This window comes from Arvicola amphibius, chromosome 5, assembly GCF_903992535.2.
Source record: "Arvicola amphibius chromosome 5, mArvAmp1.2, whole genome shotgun sequence".
NCBI lineage: Eukaryota > Metazoa > Chordata > Mammalia > Rodentia > Cricetidae > Arvicola > Arvicola amphibius.
The window spans coordinates 127,279,555-127,304,839 of record NC_052051.1 but is presented as its reverse complement, the minus strand read 5'-3'; the positions used below and the strand labels follow the sequence as shown (position 1 = coordinate 127,304,839).

The following is a 25,285-nucleotide window of genomic DNA, read 5'->3' as shown; positions in this document are numbered from 1 at the left end:
GTTGCAAGTCTGGGAGAATGAGAACAGACCATCAGCAGCTTTTCCAGCAGATCAAGGATCATTCACTCACAGGGAGCTGTTTTCTCAGATGTTTGGGAAGCTTAGGTCATTTTACGACTGGCTGTTTCATTTACAAGACCAGAATGCCCCCCTATAAATTTAGAATGGTGTCCTGGCCAGTCCTGATAAACGACAGAGGTGAACTGAGCTAACCTTTAGGAGACAGAGATAAGGTGACCTTTGGGTCAGATACTGTCTCCGTTTATGGACAACTGGCACCAGAGCAGGGTATTTTATGGGATACATCTGGTCAAGAGACTAGCTGACCGGACTAAGATCTCAGACCTCCTTATCACAGCTGTCAAATTGATGAAGTATACCTTGTGAGTAAACCTGGGAACAGACAAATGGGACTGTCCCCAAGATGACCCAAGCCCCTACCAATAGAATTACTGTTACTAAGCCCCCCTCCCCATGTAACCTGTAAACCTATAAAAGCTGAATAAAGAGTTGGATCGGGGTGATCAGTTGGCGAGACCTGCTGATTCACCCACAGACGCCTGTGAAATTAATAAAATAACCTCATGCTAATTGCATCTGTTGGTTTGGGTCATCGAGTTAAGGGGGAAATTGCCACCCTTGAAAACGAGGGTCTTTTCATTTTGGAGGTCCCACCGAGATGCATTTTGAAGCCCCCCTACTCGATAACCCACTGAGCCAAACAGGAGGTAAGAGCCGGCCATATGTGTCTCTTTGTGTCCTTTACGTCTGTTAGTCTGTTATGTGGTTGTGACTTTTGAAGTCGTTTGTACGTACAAGCGCTCCGTAGGCTAGGTGAAGGAGGGAGCTGACGGGTTCCGTACTCCTCACTAGCCACCCTTGGCAGACGTGCCAAGGAGGTCGGGAGCCCGACTTTTCGGGGCTCGATTCGTATCTGAGAGTGAACAGGCCACTCTATTGGAGAGCAAGGGAGATGTAGTCTTGCCTCCTCAGTCTGAGAGCAAGAGAGATGTAGTCTTGTCTTCTCAGTCTGAACTTTTGCTTTGGGCCGCGCGGCTTCTGGCCTGTGTCTATGTTGTGTCATGTCTTTGTTTTTTGTATATATGTTTGTACTCGAGTCTAAATCTGGTACCATAGGGCAGTAAGTAACCACCTCTCTGACCCTAACTCTAACTTTAGAGAAAAGCTACAGACCCAGCTGTGAAAATCCGATAAGCTGGCGGTCTGCCCCCTTTCCCCACCTCTATAGGCTGTGCCTCGCCAAGGCTGTGCTACTAAATGGCCCTGCTTCCTGACCGGCTCCGTCGTCCCCGCGCCCACCACCCGGCCTGGCGACAGAGCTCGGAGCCCCGGCCTCCCCCGCCTTCGCGCCGATGGGTGCCTGAGTGAGGCGGCTCGAGCCTTTCCGTATCTGCCGAGCGCGCCCCTTGTTGGGGAGGGGACAGCGGCGGTGGCTCTGCGAACCCCTACTGCCCCACCACCTTCCTCTGCTCGCGACTATGGCGTGCGCTGTGGCTCTCTGGGACTCGCCCTGGGACTGCTGCTGGCACTGGCGCCCAGCATTCTCCGGAGCTCAAGTCTCTGGGGGAGGGAGCGGAGCCGGGGCGGAACACCTGGCCCCAGCCAGGAGCAAACTTTGCTGCCGTCGGGCGGGGGGGGGGGGGGGGGGGGGGGGGGGGGGGAACGGGGCCAAGTCGGAGGAGGGAGCGCCGCAGCCCCAGCCTCTGTGCGCAAGTTCCCCGTGCACCATGCTGTTGGGTTCTCCAGGCTCGACCCCGCACAGTGAAAAGGCAGGCACCGAGGAGGCTCACCAAGGGCGAGGAGCCTTCGTTGTCGGTGCAGGCGCGGGGATGCTCAAAGTTCTAGCATCACCGCCCGAGCCCAAGGCTCGTAATTCTCCCCTTAGCGCTGGGGCGGGCACTGAGCCTCGGACTCGCCCCACTCCACAGGGGAGCTCACTCCACAGGGAGAGCCGTCTTGGCTGTATTAAAACCAAACAAAGGCTTTGGCTGGAGCATCCAGGAGAGAGGAATGCTTGCCCCCTGAAGTCCCTGTGCTGAAAGTGACTCCCTTGCTCCAGCATGGCTCCATTCTGACCTGGAGTCCACCAACACCGTGCAGGAGGATTGGGGAAAGGAGGGCTGCCTTAGATAATCCAGAATGCTCCCTCCCCCTATAGTCAATACCAAGGTCTTCCCAGCTCCTACTGACAGGTATGTCTTCAAGGGACTTCCTCTTCTACTTCTGCCCACTGCCTATGTGAAAAAGCTAGCATTTCTCAGCGCCACCTCAGCCAGGCCTGGTGCTCCCCAATCCTTGGGCCTAGTGTGAGGACTCAAGAGATGCCTCCGTGGTGAACAATGTGATATCCCCGAGGAACTGAGTTGAGGCTTCCAGGTGGCCGACCAATCCTGACCTGACAAGTTCCCTAGAATGGATTCCTCATGGGGCCTCTCATGGTTTACTAGCTTTCCTCCGAGCCTATTGTGTGGGCTTGGACTTACTGTAGTATGTAGACACCAGCCAAGTCAGTCATTGACCATTCCCTCCCCAGTCTCTTTTTGGGGGTCTATGGGAATGTGCTAGCTAGAATGCTGGGGGTACTGAAGTAGGGTTATGGGAAGCTTATGACAGTACATCTAGGAGCTCACTGTGGATGGCTGAGGCTGGAGCCAGGTCCTGGAAGGATCCCCAGTGGGGTTCCCTGTGGGGTCTCTTTTCCAAAGAAAAGGCTTGCTCACCCTGGAAACTAAGGTGCTAGGGACTGAATGGTAGCCTCCCTTCAGCAAGTGCCGTATAAAGCCTTGTGCCAAGGATTTATTGCCCTTGCCCAGGGGAGATAGCTGGTGCTAGCACCAGGGTCATGGAACTAAGACCTCCTATGGAGACACACGTGCCAGCAAGATCCAAGCTGGTGCTAATTCCTCCCCACAAGACCCAGTATGCCTGGGAACCAGAAGTAGGTTGTTTCTCTGGGGTCGGATACCCTATTAAAAAGCAAAAGTCCCCTAAAGAGCCTGGACCTCTTCATTTTGACAGCCAGGACTGGGTATGACAGCAGATAGAGAGATTACAAGTAAGTAACCCTAAGGCGAATGTGGATTCAGGAACAGGTAGTAGGACAAGCCAACATCAGAAGGGCCTCCCAGCCCTGATAGCATCTTTCTTCTAGGGATGCTTTGTTCCAGTCATCATGTGCTATGTCCAGGATAAAGCTTCTGGTTTAAAAATTTAAAAAGTTAAGCTGAGTCACTTAAAAAAAAAAAAAAGTGCTTATAAAAAAAAAAACCTACAGATTATTGGTTTCTATAGCTCTTACTACGCAGTGTGTCCAGAGAAAAATAAATTCCCAGCTCTGTTTAGATGGATACAGAACTACACTGTCTTTAAGAACTATTGCTGTAAAAGCCCTGGCCGGAGCCAGGGCCATGTAAACAGCCTAGCTGACTTCTAAGTCAGCCCATGTTTAGATCTGAGTTTGGCACTTGACTGCTTGCAATGCTTGTGATAAGATGGGGGTTCTGAGTTGCCCCACATGGCAAAGATCAACTAGAGCCTCTCACCCCCTACAGCCACAATGATGATGTTGCTAAATGATAAAATTGAGTTAAAATGATTCTTTTGATTCTTTATGTTTATGGCTATTTAAAAACATGATGTTTCTCGTTTATTATTGATATAAAGGATGTACAATTTGGGTTGTTTTTAGGTTCTGTCTATGATGAAATAAGTTTGCTATGTAAAATAGGCTCAAAAGGGATATTGCTAAGTTTTAAGGTAATATGTTACCTAATTCTGAAAATTCACCATACTAATGTTCAAAGTATATATCATTATGTACTAATGTTCAAAGTAGCTGTATCAGTTTACATTTTTACCAGCAATGGAGGATTTTTATTCCACATTCTCTTAAATGAAAATTGTCAAACAATATTTTTAATCTTGGTCATTTTTATAAGGATAAGATAAAATCTCAAAGTTGTTTGATTTGCATTTCCTCAATAATTAAGGATATTATATTCAAGCAAATTTTAAATACCTTTTAATTATTTTAAGTTCATTTGTTGAGAGTTTACTGTCTTGGTCTGTAACATAATTTTATTAGAATATTTGTTTTTATGAGGATTAAGCTTCTAAGTTCCTTATATGATTTTAAAATATTGATAAAGATACCTTCTTGTTCTACAGGCTGATATTATGTTCTGTTAATTATACCCTTTGCTATACCAAAAAGCTTCTTAGTTCCGGAGATCTCATTTATTGATTGTTTTTCTCAATGTCTATGCCACTGAGGCTGTGCTTAAAATTGTATTTAAAATCTTTTTCTTCTATGAGGTTCAATATTGTTGGGTTTATGTTAAGGTCTTTGATTCGTTTGGATTTCAGCTTTGTGCATAGAGGTAAATATGGATCTATTTTCTTCTTCTACATGATGATGTCTAATTAATTCTTAAAGGGAAAAACTGACAGTCATAACAGCCGGGCTCATGACAAAAGAGGAGGGGCTGCAAGGCACCCCACTAATTTGGCCAAGGTAAGAGAGGTTCTCCAGGGTCCAGTTAAAAATCTGTGTTCCTTAAATGATTAATAAAAGTTTACAGACATTTTACCCAACCTCTGAAGGTCAACAGACAGCGGTAGCCATGGCCTTCATAGGACAGTTAGTATCAGATATAGATACCTTACAAAATTTGGGGAGACAGAGAAAATATTAAACTAGAGACAGAGAAAGTAAAAAAAAAAAAAAAAAAGAGGCAGGACTCAGACAGATAGGGAGACTGGGCAACAGAAGATTAAAGACAAATAAAGACGGACAGAGGCACCCCTTGGACAGAGGCCAATGTGCTTATGAAAAGAAAAGGACATCAGATACCTCTATAGATCTTCTAAGGGACACAAGAACTGAGTACTCTTAAAAAAAATGGTTAAAACAACCATTGAACAAACTGGACATCTTACGAACTATAAATTTAAAAAAAAGGACAAATAAATGACTCTTTCCTCCCTGGTCAACATGAATATATGATCAAAGCCTTTTGTTGACCAAACAAGGGAGTTCTGCTTTCCCTGCTGTCCTCAGTTTTGCAGGAGACTGCTTGTCTGCTTCTGCCACGCCCTCCTCACCTAGGATGACCACCTCCCCCTGCCATCACCATCGGAGAAATCCTCACCTAGCAACTGCCTTGGTGCCACACTTGCCCTGAAGCCGGCATGAGCCCTGGCTGCTCACCCTGCAGTCTCGCTCCCCTCACCCATGTCAGACTGTGATAGAGCGCTCACAATGCTACTACAGGTGCCTTCCTTCACCGGGCTGCTGCTCCTATGCCCTGCACATGTCGATGGACTATGGATCCTACCAGCATCTACAGAAAGGACAGGTGGCTGGCAGAGCGGCAGGCTGAGCTGTGCCAGGCAGAGCCGGAAATGATGGCGAAGCTCTCCTGGGGCACAAGGCTGGGAGTCCTAGCCGAGCAGGTATACAAAACTGAAGGTAAGCAGAAGGCGGGGGCAGCAGTGACGGGCAGGAAGCAAATGATCTGGGCCAATAGCCTCCTTGAAGGGATGTCGGCCGGCCCAGAAAGCTGAACTTATGACTTTGGTACAAGTTCTATGATGGCAGAGAAAGAAGATAGCCATCATACATTGACCAGGACTGAGACAGCCAATGTAATGGCTAAGAAGATCATAAAAATCTCCCCGAGGTTTGGGATGCCCAAGGTAATCATGTCCAATAATAAACCTGCCTCTGTTGCCCAGGTAAGTCATTGGGGATCAATTGGAAGTTGTGCTTACCAACTCCAAAGCTCAGGTCAGATAGATAGAATAAATAAAATTCTAAAAATATTTTTTTACAAATTAACATAATTGGCCCTGGAGACCGGCAAAAAATGACTGGACAGACCTCCCTCCCCCTGTCCTGTTCTGGGTTCAAAACACCCAGGACTACATGGATTAACCCCTTTTGAGATCCTGTACGGAGGTCCTCCTCCAGCCATAACTTTCTTTGATTCTGATATTGCTGATTATGCCACCTCCCCTACCCTACAGACCCTCCAGTTGGTGCAGCAAGAAATCTAAAAGCCCCCGACAGCTGCCCACCAGGACTCAGATCGGGTTCCTGTCACCCCTCACCCCTTCAAGATAGGCGACAGCGTTTGGGTCCGGAGACATCAGACAAAAACTTTGGAACCACGGTGAAAAGGTCCATGCACTGTACTCCTGACCACCCCAACTGCTCTGAAGGTGGACGGAATTGCTGCCTGGATCCACGCATCGCACGTCAAAGCAGCCCAGCTGGAGCACCTCATCGACAATCCGGATCCAGGATCACCATGAAAGCTCCAGCACACCCAAAACCCACTAAAGATAAGACTTGTCAGGGCTTAATATTGATCACAACCCTGGCCCTCCTTGCCCTAGATGCCAGGGTCGCGGGGAGCCCTCACATACCAAAAAAAACTTACTTGGCAAGTGTTCTCCCAATTGGGGGACATGGTCTAGTCTGTCACTGGCCTTCACCCTCCGGGGGCCTGGTGGCCTAGTCTTAGCCCTGATTTTTGCCAGCTGGCCGCGGCGCTTGAGACATGGGGCATAGCTGCTTTTAAATATGATCAGCTAACACTTAATATGGAACAACCTCAGGAGGCGATGGGATAGAAGGCTGTTCCAATCTTATTAGGCGACTTCTTCTTGCTCCACTTGATTTTTATGTCTTCCCCTGGGATGGGAGAAATCAGGCTACTGCCCACCGATGTGGAGGCCCTGGGGAATATTTTTGTGCTGCCTGGGGATGCGAAACCACAGGTGATGCGTATGGGAACCCATCCTCCTCCTGGGATAAGATTATAGTCCGCCGTGGATAAAAAAAGCCTCCCCACCTTGAGAAAATACTAAAAACAGGGAACTGCAGGCAAGGAACAGGTGAATGGTCCTGCACCTCGGGATACTGTTTACCCCTTAACATTTCTTTTACTCCCCAAGGAAAGCAGGATTATCAAAGCTGGATAAAGGGACCACCTCGCCTCCTAATGCCGGGGAGAGATTGTACGATCTGATAGAGGGAACATACTCGGCCATTAACTCCACTCAGCCGGAGTTAACACAAGCCTGCTGGCTCTGCCTGGCCCCTAGTCCCCCCTATTATAAAAAAAAATAGCCATAACTGAAAATATAACTTATGCTAACAGCATCCCAGAGGTCTGCAAGCATCAGAACATATACAAGTTAACCCTCCCTCAAATAGAAGGACAAGGAACATGCTTAGGAAGTGTGCCCCAAGCCTATCAGCCTTTTTATAACCACACACTGACATTCCCCAAGGAAAACTATTACCTGCTCCCCCCTCCAGGGACATTGTGGGCTTGTAATTCGGGCCTAACTCCGTGTGTGTCAACCCAGGTCTTTGACCAAATTGCAGACTATTGTATACTGGCACAGATACTGCCCCACATTATCTATTATGCCCCAGAGACTGTTATGGACTTTTATGAAGGCAGTTCCTGCTCCAAAAGGGAACCCATTACGTTGACCTTGGCTATGCTGCTGGGGGTAGGAGGGGTTGCTGCAGGAATAGGAACAGGGGCTGCTGCACTGGTACAAGGCAACAAGCTGGCCTACCTTCAGGACATCATTAGTGCAGATCTGCAGGCCCTTGAAAACTCCATCTCCCTGTTAGAAAACTCTCTTACTTCCCTGTCTGAAGTGGTTCTACAAAACAGGAGGGGACTAGATCTGCTGTTCCTTAAAGAAGGGGGCCTATGTGCGGCCCTTAAGGAAAAATGTTGTTTCTATGCAGACCATTCTGGAGTCATCCGGGATTCCATGGCTAAGCTTAGGGAGTGTCTCAAACAGAGACGCAGAGAATATAAAACACAACAGGGCTGGTTTGAAGGATGGTTTTATAGATCTCCTTGGTTGACCACTTTAATCTCCACAATTATGGGACCCCTTATAATTTTGCTCTTGATTCTGACCTTTGGACCTTGTATCCTTAATAGGCTAGTTCAGTTCATGAAAGACAGATTATCTGTAATATAGACTATGGTTCTGGCCCAGCAACTAACCCAACCAGGGAACAAGAACAATGGGTTTAAAAATCTATTCCCAAAAAAAAAAAAAAAAAAAGGGAGAAATGAAGAGTCCAAGAAATAAATATGGATTCCAAAAATGAGGAATATATATATAGTTGCAAGTCTGGGAGAATGAGAACAGACCATCAGCAGCTTTTCCAGCAGATCAAGGATCATTCACTCACAGGGAGCTGTTTTCTCAGATGTTTGGGAAGCTTAGGTCATTTTACGACTGGCTGTTTCATTTACAAGACCAGAATGCCCCCCTATAAATTTAGAATGGTGTCCTGGCCAGTCCTGATAAACGACAGAGGTGAACTGAGCTAACCTTTAGGAGACAGAGATAAGGTGACCTTTGGGTCAGATACTGTCTCCGTTTATGGACAACTGGCACCAGAGCAGGGTATTTTATGGGATACATCTGGTCAAGAGACTAGCTGACCGGACTAAGATCTCAGACCTCCTTATCACAGCTGTCAAATTGATGAAGTATACCTTGTGAGTAAACCTGGGAACAGACAAATGGGACTGTCCCCAAGATGACCCAAGCCCCTACCAATAGAATTACTGTTACTAAGCCCCCCTCCCCATGTAACCTGTAAACCTATAAAAGCTGAATAAAGAGTTGGATCGGGGTGATCAGTTGGCGAGACCTGCTGATTCACCCACAGACGCCTGTGAAATTAATAAAATAACCTCATGCTAATTGCATCTGTTGGTTTGGGTCATCGAGTTAAGGGGGAAATTGCCACCCTTGAAAACGAGGGTCTTTTCACCACCAGTCTCTGTCTCTAGTAGCTGGGTCTAGTTGCTGGGATTAAAGGCACTTGCCACTACACCTAGCTTTTTTCCTGGGCTGATTAACCATCCCTTTACCTGCAGGGCAGTTCCTTTTGTTGTGTCCTGACCTTCCATATTGAAAACAATTCCTTAACCTGGCTTCACCTTGACCTTCCTTAAGGGCAGAAACAATTACCCTACCCATCACGTGAGTGCCATCAACGTCCCAGCCTAACCGGATAAAGTCATTTAAATCTCCATCTCTATGGGGGCGTAAAACCTCTTGACAAAAATCATATGACAAGGATCATATGCAATCTGTGCTGCTAAACCAGCATACTGTCCTTCACCAGTTAACTTGTCAAGGTTATGCTGGGGGAAACCCGCCTCGGCATTTTTCCGTGCTGTCTTTTTGCAATTTTCCTGCATTTCACCTCTCCATAACAAATAATCTCCCCCTGAAAGACAAGCCCTGCAAAGCTGCATCCAGTCACTAGGTGTAAGGTTGAGTTCTGCAAAGGATTCCAAAAAAGCTATAGTGAAAGGAGCATGAGCTCCATAGTCCATAACTGCTTCTTTTAACTGCTTAATATCCTTAAAGGCCAGGGGGTTATGTTGCCTGACCCTCTGTCCTTGCGGATCAATAATTTCCACAACAGGATAAATCTGCCTCTCTCTACTTAGATTATTTAATCTGTTTTGGATCTCTCGAATTTCTGCCTCTAAGTCTATAGGGGCGGAAGCACTGGTATAAGGATTTGAAGTGTCAAGAAATGTATTTTGCAGCGGAGGTCTCATGGAGACATCTCTATTTGCTTCCTTTCTTTCCTCTTTTTCTAACTTCTTTTTTATCAGTGCAATCTTCTTTTCTAAAATTTCTTCTTCCTGTTCTATATCCCTTCTAACTCTTAACTTCCTGTTCCTCAAAACTCTTAATAGAACTCACAGATTCTCTACTTCCTGAATCTCCTCAAGGGTTTTGTTCAAATTCTCTAATTGCTCTGTTACTTTAACATCATCACTGAGAAGAGCATCTCTGACTAAGCACCATAGCAAAAATATTGCTAAGGGGAATTCTTCTGGCCCTCGCTCATTTAGAGCATTTTGAAGGTCAGCCTTTACTTGCTCCCAATCAGTAATATTAAAACCCCCTGCATGTAGAAACCAGGGACTAAACTCTAAAACCGTCTTAACGATCTCTTGTGCTGTCTCAACTTTAATACCGGTGCCTTGTTTCTCCAAAAGACTTAACAACTGGCCTGTTAACCGGCCCCTTAACACTGGAACAGAATTACTAGAACCCATAACCAATACACCCTCACCACTCAATTTCTTACCTGCTGGCCAGACTTCCGAGGGCGACCTCTCAGGAATCCCTACTTCCCGATCTCGCAGATGGGTCTCCGACTGTAGTTGATGATGATCCCGGCGGTGCCTCCAATTGTAACACCCAATTCTGTGTTACCCCCTCGGTACAGTTCGCGCGCCAATGTACCTTACACGAGTCGGACAAGGGCCTGGAGATTGAAAGAACACACAAAGAGACCTGGGTCACTCGAAAGGAGATCAGCTGAATGCCGTTTATTTAGCCTTGGGGAAAATCTTATATACCCCACTCCTGCCTAAGGAATTCCACCCAGGCAGGTGGGAAATTACCTTATCTAACTGCTGCACAAGGACTTCCACCTAGGCAGGTGGGAAATTACCATACCAACAATAGAGTCAACAATGCCCTACAACAAATCACCAGGCGGGACAGAGGGAGCACAGGAACAAACGGGATGCTTAGTCGTCTGACCAGAAACTGTCCTCAAGATGATCCCCAGGAACAAAGGCAGACCCGGGCCCTACACACAGAGTGTAAGATGTCTACTTTCTTTTCCTTTATTGTTTCTGAGGCAGGGTTTTACCACATACTCCAGGTTGGCCTCAGACTCTGAGATCCTCCCCTCTGCCACCGCAGGGCTAGGATTAAAAGCATGGACTACCTCCAGGAGATTTATACTTTCTGTTTAAAAGCTGCATATTTATCTACAGCATTGCTGTTGACTTACTGGAAGAGGGAAGGAATCAAGATGACTCAGCAGAGGTGAAAAGAGTAAGCATTAACTGCTGATGAAGTCACAGCAGGATGAAGACTTATGCAAAGTCAGTAGTCTTCTTGGGTTATCACAATAAAGTGGGAGATTGACCTTTAATGGGTGGTATTTTCTACCCTTGACATCAGACTACTTATCTGTTCCTAGCTACATGAAGTCAATTCTGTATTTATAGCTCTTCAGAGAGGTGTTCTATGTATGTCTGGAGACTTCAAAACTTATTTCTACTTTTTAAATTATCATAGAAATTTATTCTATTACTTTCAATGATAAATACTGAGAAAGGAAAACAGGAAGTTTTGGCTCTGTGTTGGAACTTAACCACATTCCTGGCCTCTAATTGTTTGCAAAAAGTCAGCATAAAATGAACAGCGCAAGAAAAACAGAATACTTTTCTTTTGTGGCCACAATGTTGGATAAAACGTTGTGGCTAGTCCATACTTTTGTATATGCTGTATTGATTTTTATCAAAGTAAGAAAAAAATACCAAATTGTTGCATATGATACATAACAGAACTAAGAAACTTTTGGAACACCTGCTACCTCACCTACAAAAGATTACTATAAAAGTTATTTTAGCAGGATTCTTTGAGGTTCAAGATTTATTGTGTGGTATTGGAAATTATGAAATGTCTGGTGTGCTTCAGATGTACTGAAAGCTTAATTTGTGAAGCATAGTGTGAATTGAACCAACTTGTAATCAAAGTCCGCTTAAACTAACCACCTGAGCTGGTCATGTTGTTGCTTGCGTACAAGCACTCACAGCCGAAAGTGAGAGAGTTACTTTCTTGGGGCAAGCCTGAGCTAAATACTGAATTCTGCAAATTCTGCATCAGTCCGAGATACAAACACTGTGGGCTAGAAATGAGGCTCAGCAGCACTGTCTTACTCACATAGCATGTTCAAGGAAGGCTCTGCATTCAGTTCTCCACAATGTTGGAAGGAGCAAGGGAGAAGAGAGAGAAAACACTAACCTTCCAAATGGATATTGATGAAGTATAATTAATCCCAGAGTAAAATACATAGTAAAATACATTATCTTGCTCTAAAACTATAAATTACTTAGAATGGTTTACCAACCACATTCTACTAATTTAATTTTGTTATTTTAAGACTGTTAATGAAGCCGGGCTGTGGTGGTGCACGCCTTTAATCCCAACACTGGGGAGGCAGAGGCAGGAGGATCTCTGAGTTCGAGGCCAGCCTGGTCTACAATAGCTAGTTCCAGGACAGGCTGTAGAAACTACAGGGAAACCCTGTCTCGAAAAAAACCAAAAAAAAAAAAAAAAAAAAGAAAGAAAGAAAGACTGTTAATGACAGATTTACAATAATGTATTGTAATAATAATCTGTTCCCAAACATTTGTGGAAAACCAGACTAGCACAAAAGAAAGTAAACATAAATAAATAGGTGCCTGATTGAAAAGTAAAGTAAAATACCGAAGCAGAATTAAATTCCAGAATTCCAGTGTGTTCATTCCCCTGCAAAAGACGACATATTTGCAACCTACTTAGATACACACACACACACACACACGCACACACACACACATTAAATATTATATAATGCAACACAATATATGCATGGCATACAATGCATGGGCAGCGCAGCTTATATATGGCATTCTGTTGAACTTGTCCAAGGTCTAAGTTTGTGAGGACAACTGACCAGGTCTCTTCCTCAAAATGGCACCAGATCTCATTAGAGATAGTTGTAAGCCCCCATGCAGTTGTTGGGTATTGAACTCAGGACCTTTGGAAGATATGACAGTGCTCTTAACTGCTGAGATATATGGCTCAGTCACTAAAGGCTAGGCTCACAACCAAACCTCACAATATACACATTATAAAATATAATGATTTTATATGTGTGGATATATATGTATTTATATATATATATATATATATATATATATATATATATATACATACATACATACAAGTATATTGATAGATCAATTTGATTGTATTGACAACTTTTTTGAGCTTTGTATGCTGACCTAAAAATGAAATATACAAACATCACACATTGTATTTGCATTTGAGTACTAACATTTCTTTAATATATATCTGATGAGCTATCATCATTTGGATATATATCTTCGAAATCTTCAAAAAGATTTTGACAAGTAAAACCAATGGTATTTTTAGCATTTTACCTAGTCTTGCTTTTAAAAGAACAATGAATTGTAAGCTGCACAAGTAGCTTGCAATAAACTTTTCATTTCAATGGGCCATAAGACAAGCCGAGAAAGAGAAGACAAAATGGACCTGGCACTCACATCTGTACTTCTGGTTTCTTGTACCATGAAGCTGAGGCTTGTTTCTCAACTGGGCATTGTACTTGTAGATAGCTTGCATTAGAACTGTATAAGAATTGCTGTCACTAGCAAGGTGTTAATTGTTACAAAGCCAATTATTTGATGTTATTGCTGATATGACAGGGGTAGTGTTGATGACAATCAATACATAAGAAAACTTATGCATGATCAAGTTCTAGACTAACTGTTCATACTTATGAAAGTTTCAGAATAATGGTATGTATAGGAACTATAGATAATTGCAGAGATAATGAGCAGTGTTAGAGATTGGAGGTTCATCACTTGAAGCCCATAGAACAGGACTCCTAGAACCTCACTTCCAAGACCTTGTCTATAACCACTGTGTTTGGCACTTCGTGATGAGTGCTTTGAGAAAGTGTCAATCAAATATCTCTTAGAAGATCTTAAAAATGAACAGAGAATTAATCCATGAATGAATGAGTGATCTTACAATGGAGATGGGAAGAAGCACACAACATCCCTTTGTGTACTTCAATCTCTCCTTCCATGTGAGGACACAGATTTTCGTTTTAGGAGGACAAATAAATGAGGCATTGCCTTGAAAATAGTTTTCTCCTGAGACAGCAGACAGAAGATATATAGTTCTTCACTTCCCAGCTTCCTTTACTGTGAAGAAAAATATCTGATTATTTGTAAATTACCTAGGCTAATGTATTTTTAATTGTAGTGAGAATAGATTATGCAGGGTTTTTTCATTTAAGCAAATAACATTAGTAAGTTTCATCATTCCATTCCTGCAAATTGTGCTGAATATATATGAAAGACAAATTCTACGCAATGTAAATGAGATAACATGTGGTACTTTCAAGAATCATGCAGGACAGTCATTCTCAAATTGCTGTCCTTGGACTGGAAACCTAACCAAACACCAATGCTTATAGAACTGCAAACTTCTGGGACTGGAGCGATGGCTCAGCCCTTAATATTAGTTATTGTTCTTTCAGATCATGTGAGTTCAGTACCTGGCCCCCGTATCAGACTGTACACAACTCCTGTGACTCCAAGTTCTCTAGTCCTTTCTTCTGGTGTTCCCTGGCATTGCCAAACATGCAGCATATACTCAGATACACACACACATACACATAAATAAAAATAAATTTTAAAGTAATTTAATGTCAGACCCATGAACACCTATTTGAGATGGAAGATAACTGATTTCTGCAATCACTATGATGTATGCTAATGTATGAGAAACACTGCTGAGCAAGCTACCTGACTTCCAAACCAGGGATTCAGAAGGACCAGGAGGGGAAATGTATACTGAAAAACTACAGGAATTTATTGAAATGTCTCATTTAAAAATATTTATAGCTTAATTCATCCCCAAATAAGTACCAACAAATATATCTTGGTAAGAATATTTCTAAGCTTATATGAAGACATTTTAATTTTAAAAAGATTTCCTTTCTTCCATTGAGGGGCATCTAGGTTGTTTCCAGGATCTGGAAATTACAAATAATGCTGCTATGAACATAGTTGAACAAATGTTTTTGTAGTATGATTGGGCATCTCTTGGGTATATTCCCAAGAGTGGTATTGCTGGATCCTGAGGTCGATTGATTGCCAATTTCCTGAGAAACCACCACAATGATTTCCAAAGTGGTTGCACAAGTTTGCATTCCCACCAGCAATGGATGAGTGTTCCTGTTACTCCACATCCTCTCCAGCATAGGCTATCATTGGTGTTTTTGATTTTAGCCATTCTGACAGGTGTCTGTCAGACAGGTGATGGTATCTCAAAGTTGTTTTGATTTGCATTTCCCTGATCGCTAGGGAGGTTGATCATATCTTATTTGGCCATTTGAACTTTGTCTGATGAGAATTCTCTGTTCAGTTCAGTACCCCATTTTTTAATTGGGTTAATTAGAATTTTAATGTCCAGATTCTTGAGTTCTTTATATATTTTGGAGATCAGACCTTAGTCTGATGAGGGGATGGTGAAGATCTTCAAAGTGTGGAATATATACACATTAGAGGACTACTCAGTGGTAAAAAAATAATGACATCTTGAATTTTGCATGCAAATGGATGGAAATAGACAACACTATCCTGAGTGAGATAACCCAGACCCAAAAAGATGAATATGGGATGTACTCACTCATTAGTGGACTCTAGCCATAAACAAAGGTCATTGAGCCTATAGTTTGCAAGCCTAGAAAAGCCAAGTAACAAGGTGAACCCAAAGAAAAACATATATAGATCCTCCTGGAAATTGGAAGCAAACAAGATCGCCAGGAAAACGTTGGGAGCATAGGGGTGAGGGGAAGGGTGGGATGAGGATAGGGGAAGGGGAGGGGGAGAGAGAAGGGAGAAAAGAGAGAGCTTGGAGAAGTGGGAGGGTGGAGATGATAGACAAAGGACAGATATAGGATCAGGGAAGAAGATATCTACATTAAGGGAGCCATTTTAAGGTTGGCAAGAAACTTGGCTCTAGAGGGGATCCCAGGTGTCCATGGGAATGTCCCCAGCTAGGTCCTTGGGCAGCAGAGGAGAGGGTGCCTGAACTGGCCTTGCCCTTCTATCACATTGATGATTATCTCGATTATCACCATAGAATCTTCGTCTGGCAACAGATGGAGATAGAGACAGAGACCCTCATCAGAGCAACAGACTGAGCTCCCAAGGTCCAGATGAAGAGCAGAAGGAGGAAGAAGATGAGCAAGGAAGTCAGTACTGCGAGGGGTGCGTCCACCCACTGAAACAGTGTGCCTGTTCTAATAGGAGCTCACCAAATCCAGCTGGAAGGAGACTGAATGAGCATGTGATCAAACTGGACTCTCTGGATGTGTCTGACAATGGGGGCTGACTGATAAGCCATTGATAAAGACACTGGGACCTGTTTCTACTGCATGTACTGGCTTTTTGGGACCCTAGTCTATTTGGATGCAAAGCTTCCTAGGCCTGGATGTAGAGGGGAGGGCCTTGGATTCTTAAGGAGGGAGGGGAAGGGAGAAGGGTGAGTGGGGGGATGGGAGGAGGGGAGGAAGTGTAATTTTTAATGGAAATAAATAAATAAATAAATAAAATAAAATAAAAAAGTAAAAAAGATTTCCTTCAGGTATGAAGTTATATTAGACAGCCATGCCACAGTAAGATCCATAAGAATGTTCTTCCAATGGTCAGAGAGTCTCTACCCTGCTTTGTAAACCTCATTCCAGAATGTGATCTAAGGCAGGCTTTAAGTGGTATATATGTAATAAAGGATTGTTGAGATCTCAAGCATTGTCTTTACAGAAACCAGTTCAAAGGCCTCCTACTGAGGAAGGTGTATATATCTCAAGAAAGAAAAAGATTTAGTATCTGTCCAGGGAGATTTGCAAAGAACATCATAGTCAAAGTCTATATGTAGGTTAGCACAGAACACACAGTATTTATTTTAGTTTATTCACAACATCAGTGGATTACATGTGGAATATACTAACCAGGAATAATGTAAGTAGCAGATTGTCAAGTTACTAGTACAATGGTAACTTGAATGAGTTGAACGTGACTTCTAGAAAATATTTTAGTAATTAACTATCATTTGGTTGTAAAGTATCTTCCACAGGTATGCATCTTAGATGCTTGGTCTGCAGGTGCTGCTTCTTTTGGAGACTATAGAACATTTAGGACATGGACCCTGGCTTATAGCAATTTTGGTCATTGGTGGGGGCCTTTGAGAATCACAGTTTCCAGCCCCATTTTGTGCTTCCTAATCCTGCAGAGCAAGCCATGATACAAGCTCCTACTGCCACTGACCAATACTCTTCTGTGGCCAAGGCTCCTTCTCTTCTAACGTGGAAGCCAAAATAAACCTCTGCCCCTTTCATTAGTGCTGAGAAAAGTAACTACTAAAAAGAGTTTTAAATTTTTCATTATTTTATGTGCCCTGGGCCTGAAAAGACCAGAAGAGGGCGTCAGAAATCCCTAGAACTGGAATACTAGACAGTTGTGAGTGAGGGTATCAAGAACTGAGCCTGAGTTTTCCGGAAGGCCAGCCAGTGCTCTGGACTCCTAAGCATCTCTGCAAATCTCTTACATGTATTTTTTAAGAGTAGAAATGATGGAACCAAATTAATCAGAGAATCATACACCAAATCAAGGCTTTAAAAGAACAGGAAACACAAGTATATCGGAAGAAAGGGGAGGGTGTTTATAAATTTGTTATGCAATGTAACCATAGTTTATATATGACAACATAAAAGTAGGGCAGAAGGAGAATAGTAACTCTTTCCACAATTTGAAATAAAGGGATAATTAAACATTAATGAAGAGCTTAAATGCATATTATCCAAATACACACAAGTAGTAGCAAAGCTAAAATTATAAGCAATAATAAAAACTAAATAAATATTTCATAATTATAAAACTTATAAAATTATAAAAATTCTTCCACAGTTTTATAGAAATAATAGTATTGGTATGATTTATTTTCAGTAAAATATAATTTTAGCAAATTTGGAAAGGATTAGGGGCCATTTTGCCATTTAGCCTTAAATACTGAAAGATCAACAAAAATAAGAAATTAGAATATTCAAAACATCACACAATAAAACCTCTTCAGAGGCAAGAATTGAACTCTAAAACCATTCCACCATCATTCCTGGAGACAGCTTCAAAGACAAGGATTAGGTAAAGAAACCCAATAGGACTGACTGGACTCTCACAGGTAAGGAGACAGTGCTGAGGGGTCAGGTAACCAGCGAACCTAGGGTTCAGAAATGAGAAACCCATAGTACTAAAAAAAGAAGTGAAAGCACACAGGGATGGGGAATTTATAACTTGTATTAACCAATACTTCTCCAGGAGTAACTATACAGATAATAGGATTGTAAACAGGGTTATCAAAATAGTCATCATAGCTGTAATCCACGTGTCCAAGAAACTGAGTGAAATGCTGACTATGTGAAGGAAAGGCAAGGAAGAGTTCTTAAAATCAAATATTGCACTTCTAGAGAACAAAAAAGACACCAAACAGGTGGAAGATTAAGAGAATATGGGACATAAAAGAAGAAAAGACCAATAAACTTAGTGACAGAAATATACACCACAACACCACATCTCAAATAAAATATGAAAACCAAAAAACTGAACACATTATAACTGAATGTATGTGGTGTGTGTGTGTGTTTATGTGTGTGAGTGTGTCTGTGTGTGTGTGTGTGTGTATGTGTGAAGTAGTCTCAAATGAAAACAACCTGAGATATAAGGACATATATTATGTTTCAGAAATAAAACATTCCTATAAGATAAAGAATTAAAAATTTGGTTCCCAGTTCTTTGTGCTTTTGACTGAACATTTGACCTTGAGGATACGAATCTCATAGGTGGACAAACCCATTTATTCATTTATCTCCTCCTAGTGAAGTATCCACTGGAAGGAGTGACTGTGTCGAGTGTATCTCACCAACAGAGCATTCCTCTTAGCTGCTGTGAAGTAAAAAAATCCCTGTTTACTTCATTTTTCCTCTTGAATGACATCCTGCTTGACTCATATTTAAAGAGTCAAATGACTTGGTACAAAATCCCTTCCTCTTTCTGGTTGATTTGCTCTTGGGTATTTTATTGCACCAATGAAAACCAAACTCAAACAGAATACTGGCAAAGTATTTGGGTCTTTGTAGCTCATAATGTGGTATAAAAGCATTAAAAATAGTTTCTAGCATCAATTTGGAAGCATTTTGAGAAGCAAGACAAAAAAATCTGAAATGGTATAAGTCAAGCCTAATGGGAATTTAATGGAAGTTCAAAAGATCAGGATTATTGGGGGCCTTGAGTACCAGCCTCAGGACCCCCTCAGGGCTGAGAATAGGATGCCAATGGCAAGTGAGGATCTGATGGTAAAAAAAAAAATTAGCCCAAGCATGTTATCTCTGCATGTTTTTTTAAATTTTCAAGCACAGAGAAGAGTGAAGTGAAGAAGAAGGAAGAATAGGGGTGATCTCCACGAGGTTTCTAGTTTTTATAGACATAGTGGAAAATTCCATAGGTGAAGACAATGATAATATGCATATCAAAATCACAAAAAGGGTAGGTAGAACCTGACAAAGCAGCCCTCCAGATAAGGTAAAACCACCAAGGAAAGAACCAAAATCCAAGGGGAAATACCTGACATTCCAAACCGTTAGATAAAGTTACTAAACACCTTTGAACCTAGACTGCACCCACACCCTGTCTGTTTGGTAAGAGCAGGACATGCTACCTTTATGCTCAGTGCCTATCTTCTATAGAAATTTCTATGTGTTCTGTTAGTAAACAATTTTGCAAAATTGATTCTATTGATTTTTTTTTTTTTTTTTTTTTTTTTTTTTTTTTTTTTTTTTTTTTTTTTTGGTTTTTCGAGACAGGGTTTCTCTGTAGCTTTGGAGCCTGTCCTGAAACTAGCTCTTGTAGACCAGGCTGGTCTCGAACTCACAGAGATCCGCCTGCCTCTGCCTCCCGAGTGCTGGGATTAAAGGCGTGCGCCACCATCGCCCGGCTGATTCTATGGAAATTTGACAGTTAGAACAGAGAGTGAATGTTATGTTCTAAGGCCTCATGGTCATTCTCTTTTTTGAAGAATCCCATTTTGAGGGGAGAATCATGGTCTCACAAGGTTTCCACAGATATGACAGCGACTTTTCCAAAAGACAAGTATTGCTGCAGCTCTGCCAAACGGGGTGCCCCATAAGCTGTACACTCATGGGTCTGCCTTTATGAATCTGTCAGCTGTGCATTTACTCTATAGTCTTGAGGGCTCTGACACCGGATGCTGATAGGAATGCAATCCAAGAGAGAAACTGTGTGGTCTTCAACCAGGAAGACCGTAGTGGCAGGAATAGCCAATCATTTCGATGTTCACATGCAGCCTCTTTGTACACTAGAATTCTTGTCAAGGAGTTTATATAGGAACTAGTGATTTGCCCTTTTGAGTTTAGAGCCTGCTTTGGTTAGTGTTTGCTTGGGATCATCATATTCCTCATTTTAAAATTAGAGTCTTTGTCCTCATCATGACATTTTGGAATTATATCGTATATTTTTTATATTTTCAAAAGATCATATTTAAGAGTTACCACACTCTCAGGAGAAACTTGAAATTTCCACTCTTACTTTAATAATGTTATATATTATATATATATATATGTTATATATATATGTGTGTGTGTGTGTGTGTGTGTGTGTATTTATATATTTCTAAGAAATAGACTAAACGTGTTGTACCATAAGATGGGCATGAACATTTGGAACATATAGGTGGGTTGCTATGATTTGTTTATGAAGTTCAAATGTTTATGAATTCATCAGGAAAGCTGAGATAGTTAATGTTTTACTCATAACTTTTGACACTGTTAACAGGTGATAGCCTACTGAGGCTGTTAACCTCATCAGTGGAGTCTGTAGTTGGATCAACCATGAGGGTCAACAGGAGGGAATGGATCATTGATGCTGTGGCCAAATGGTATGTCTTGTCTCTTAACTCTTCTTTATGGATCTCTGTGTACATGAGGTGAGAAGCAACTCCCACCATACATTCCTGAAGCCCTTCAATTAGGAAAACAATACAATACAATCAGATAACCTCTGAAAATATTAGATGAAATCAATTACTATTATTTTAAGTTTATTTTCATTGGTTTGTTGTCAAAGATGGAAAGCAAGCTACCATAAGAAAGAAAGGGAAAATGTTTTTCTAAAAACCAGCCATTTGCTTTCTGTGAAAATGTAAACACAAGAAGCTTCATTAAGAAGAAATATTAAATAACCAAGACCCAGAAAGATAAACAGAGTGTGTACTAACTCACAAATGGATGTTAGATGTAAAGTAAAGGATAACCAGCCTATAGTCCATGACTCCAGAGAAGCTAGGTAACAAGGGGAACCACAAGAGAAACAAACACAGATCCTCCTGAAAAGGGAAAATAAATAGTCACTCCTGAGAAAATTGGGAGCATGTTCGGGGGTTCAGAAGGGAGGCCAGATGGGGAGGAAGAGGAAGGAGATAACATGGGAGAACAGGATGGTCAAGATGGATAAGGACAGAGAGGGAGAGCAAGGAAATAGATATCTTGATTGAGGGAGCCATTATGGGGCTATTGAGAAACTTGGCACTATGGAAATTCCCAGAAATCAACAAGGATGACCCCAACTATGACCCTAAGCAATTGTGAAAAGGGTGTCTGAACAAGCCATCTCCTATAATCAAATTGATAACTACCTTCATCGTTATCATAGAATCTTCATCCAGCAACTGATGGAAGCAGATGTAGAGATCCACAGCTAAACACTGGGCTGAGTTTCTGGAGACCAGTCAAAAAGATGGAGGAGCAACAATATGATCAAAGGGGTCAAGACCATGATGGGGATACCCATTGAAACAGCTGACCTGAGCTAGTGGGAGCTCACTGACTCCAAGCTGACAGCAGGAGAACCTGCATAGGAGAAAATTAGGCATGAACGTTGAATGACTTGGGCAGTCTGTGGGGCCACTGGCAGTGGGACCAGGATTTATTCCTAGTGCTTTTTTGAACTGCCTTTTTGGAGCCCATTCTTTTTGGTGGGATACCTTGCTCAACCTTGATATAGGAGGGAGTGATGCGTCAGACCTTGCTGACTCCCCATGGGAAAACTTACCATCTTTAAGGAGTGGGTGGGGGAATATGAGAAGAGAGGAAGAAGGGGAGGGAGTGGGAACTGGGGTAGGTATGTAAAATGAGAGAAGATTATTTTAAAAAGAATAAAATTTTAAAAAATCTTTAACAAGAAAGAAACACCATGACAACATTAATTAATGTAACAACCAAAATGCTTACTGTGAGCGATAAATACAGAAATCAGCACCAATGAGTCTCCCCCCCGCCCCATTTTTCTAGGGAAAGGCAAGAAAACAGTGACGGGAACACCAGACTCTGGAGTGCGAAAACAAGCAAGCCTCAGCAGGTTACTTATCAGATTTCAACTGAGGATGATTTTGAGAAGATCTACCTGTCATCTTTATTGGAAAAAAACTGCTGGGAAGCTTTTCTGGACAAAAACAGTAAGAGGCAGAAACAAACACTTTCCTTTTGAATTATTTTCCCTTTCAAACACAAAACGATTTCATAAAAAGTCAGTTTGCAAAATAAGTGCATTGCCCATTTGCAGTTGTTGCAGAAGGAGAAAAATTTTATGAAAAAAATATTTTCCATGTCCCAATAATGCAATATTGTCATGATGTCCAATCAAAATGCAAGCATTCCTTAGAAGAAAGTTGCCTTGTGACCAAGATGAATACCATTTAGAATGGAAAAAATATGAATTATATAATCAAATTATCCATTCAGGCAATGTTTTTAAACACATAAGCCGTTATGGCACGTTTTTCAAAAGAATGTAGTCATTTAAAAGTAGTAGAGTAAGCTGGGATCATGGCTCTGTGGGTAATGTACTTGGCATGCAAGCTTTAGAACCAGATTCTAGGTCCCTGGCAGCCATGTAAGAAGTTGGGCATAGTTGATTACAACTGGAAGCATAGTGGGTGGCACTAATTAGGAATTCTATGGACTGTTTAGGAGGTATAGTCTTTCTGAAGGAAATTTGTTACTGGGTTGGACTTGGTAATTTTATGCCCTCTTCTACTTCCAGCTCTCTATCTCTCTGCTTCCTATGTGTGGTTGAGTTTTGATCCCTCAGTATCCAGCTCTGGACATTATGCCTGCCTGCCGCATGCTTTCCTTGTCACAATGGCCTTTCCATGTGGAACCATAAACCAAAATACATTCTTTCCTTACACTAATTGCTTTGGGTCAAGGTATTTTATCTCAACAACGAAAATAACTCATACAGAAATAGTAAATAAAATGAGTTCCGTATAACTGAGAAATTTCTGTTCAGTGAAAGTAGCAATGATCAAAATCAATAAGCAGAGAAACAATTTGGAAAAAAAAAAAACAGGAAAATTAGGCATGGTGATAAGTAGAGTCACGAAGGATCAAATGTAAATGACTCTGAAGCTTAAGACTATGCAGCCTATTATACTACTAATAAAACAAGTTAAAACCTGACCTCGCATACTCTTCTGTGTGGTTGAGAAAATGCAAAAATATAACACCGAATTATTTTGGTGACTGGAGGAAAGGTCTATCAGATATGAGTGAAAAGCACAGTAGTATAAATTCTGCAGATGATAAATTGTTTTCATCTAATAAAATTATAAGTATTCTAATAGGCTTGAGCTTCTAGAGCAGTGATCTGAAGCTATCAACTCACAAGTATGTGATTGCATATGTACAAGCCTGTTGAAACCTGTGAAACATTAGACTATTCCATGTGATACCAATAAATAACTGAACCACTATTTACAATCAGCCTACACACCTCTCTGCAAAATTTAAGAATCAATTTGATCTATTGATTAGGACATTGAGCACAGAGCTACTTGGAATCTATGACAAATTTGAGTTCCTATTCTAACCGCAAACCTTAAGATTATTTACCCTCATATGAGGGAATAAGCATACTATTCATTATTTGTTGCTTCCATGTACTGGGGAACAATTAAGCTACACATTTTTTTTTTTTTTTTTTACCTTTCAAAATGAGAGCACAAGGGAGGCGAGAATATTGGCAGCTGACAGTTTTATCTTCCTGACCCTCCTCTTTCCATTCTTTTATCCCACCATTTACCAGGCTGAATGTATCCTCTTGGGTTGTGACAGGAATAGCCTTTAGATTGTGTTTTCTTTCCGTATTCAGTGGTATGCTGTCTCTTCTCTTCCACAGACGGCATGGTTGTGCTCCTGATGAGGCTGAGTTGGGCTGCACTATTTGTTTCTAAATTTCTACCTGCATTGCGCTCACTTTGAGAAGCTTTATATTATTAATAGTATAGCTCCCATCGAGTGGGAACAGAACACTGTCATTACTTAGCATAAGAATGGCAGCACTCACAAGACAGAGGCAGGAACCAGGTTAGGGCCTATTGTTGTCTTTCCCTATCTTTCTCTCTGGGTGAGTAATCAATCCTTGATTGCTAAGGTAATAGTCTAGGACTTGCAAGTACTAGGAATGTTACCATGGTAACTCTTTCTCAAGAACAATAGAGCTGCTTCTGTTCTGAAAAACTTTCTTTCCTATGAATGTGGAGGAAATTATTGCCTGCAGTTTTATCTGAATATCCTTCTTCATTTTTGACTCCAGCTTTGAAATGTATAGTATATCAAACCCAATCCAGGCATTTAACAACAGAGTTTTTGTGTTTATGACTATCGTTGTAAAAATATAAAACTGCTTATTTTGATGAGCAGATATTAACATATTTTATAAGAATAGGTGAATATTACGTAACCTTTGAGTTTAGGTGTACTTTAGATATTTCAGAAGTGACTTAGCAAGTGCTAAAAGGTTGGTGAAAAGATGGCTTCCCTGGTATGATCTTGTAAGGGATTCTACTTCATTTTTCTAGCTGTTTAAGCAACGAACTATTAGTTAGTTAAGATCTACAATTCTGAGTAATTTTTTAAACACTCATATTATTTTCCTTGCATAAGAAATGTGTATTTGCTGTTCAGGGTACTGTATGTCCTAGTTTCCTTTCTAATCTATGAACAAACATTCTGACCAAAAGCAACTTAAGGAAGGAAGGATTTGTCTGGTCTACGTTTTCTGTTCACCATCACTGAGGGAAGGCAAGGCAAGAACTTGAGATAGGAACCTGCAGTAGACATTATGTTGATGGCTGGCTTACTTGCTCATTCATGCTTATGTAATTTTCTTATTTAAGCCAGAACTACCTGCTGAGATGAAGCCATCTACAGCAGTGGATGAGAGCTCCTACACTGAATAGCAAAACAAGACAAACACCCAACCTGCAGAAGTGTAAACAGGCCAATATGATCTGAGAACGCCCTCAAGTTGAGATTCCTTTCTCATGTGACTCCAGACTGTGTCAGTTTGACTAAGCTAACTGTGACACCTAGTCACATAGAGTGGGCTTCTCTTTCGTTAATTACTTAAACTTGTTAATGACTTTCACATGTACATCATAAGTACTGACTACGCTA

At 41.7% G+C, this 25,285-nt stretch overlaps 1 protein-coding gene across 1 annotated transcript; it reads left to right on the top strand.

Annotated features, from left to right (window-relative positions):
- The first annotated feature begins 4,995 nt into the window (after positions 1-4,995).
- Positions 4,996-25,068, top strand: LOC119815359. Its single transcript, XM_038331479.2, has 5 exons — positions 4,996-5,491; positions 6,049-6,467; positions 7,438-7,883; positions 10,887-10,947; positions 25,006-25,068. Exons 1-5 carry the CDS (start codon positions 5,323-5,325, stop codon positions 25,066-25,068), a joined length of 1,158 nt encoding a protein of 385 aa, XP_038187407.2. The 5' UTR covers positions 4,996-5,322.
- The last annotated feature ends 217 nt before the right edge of the window (positions 25,069-25,285 follow it).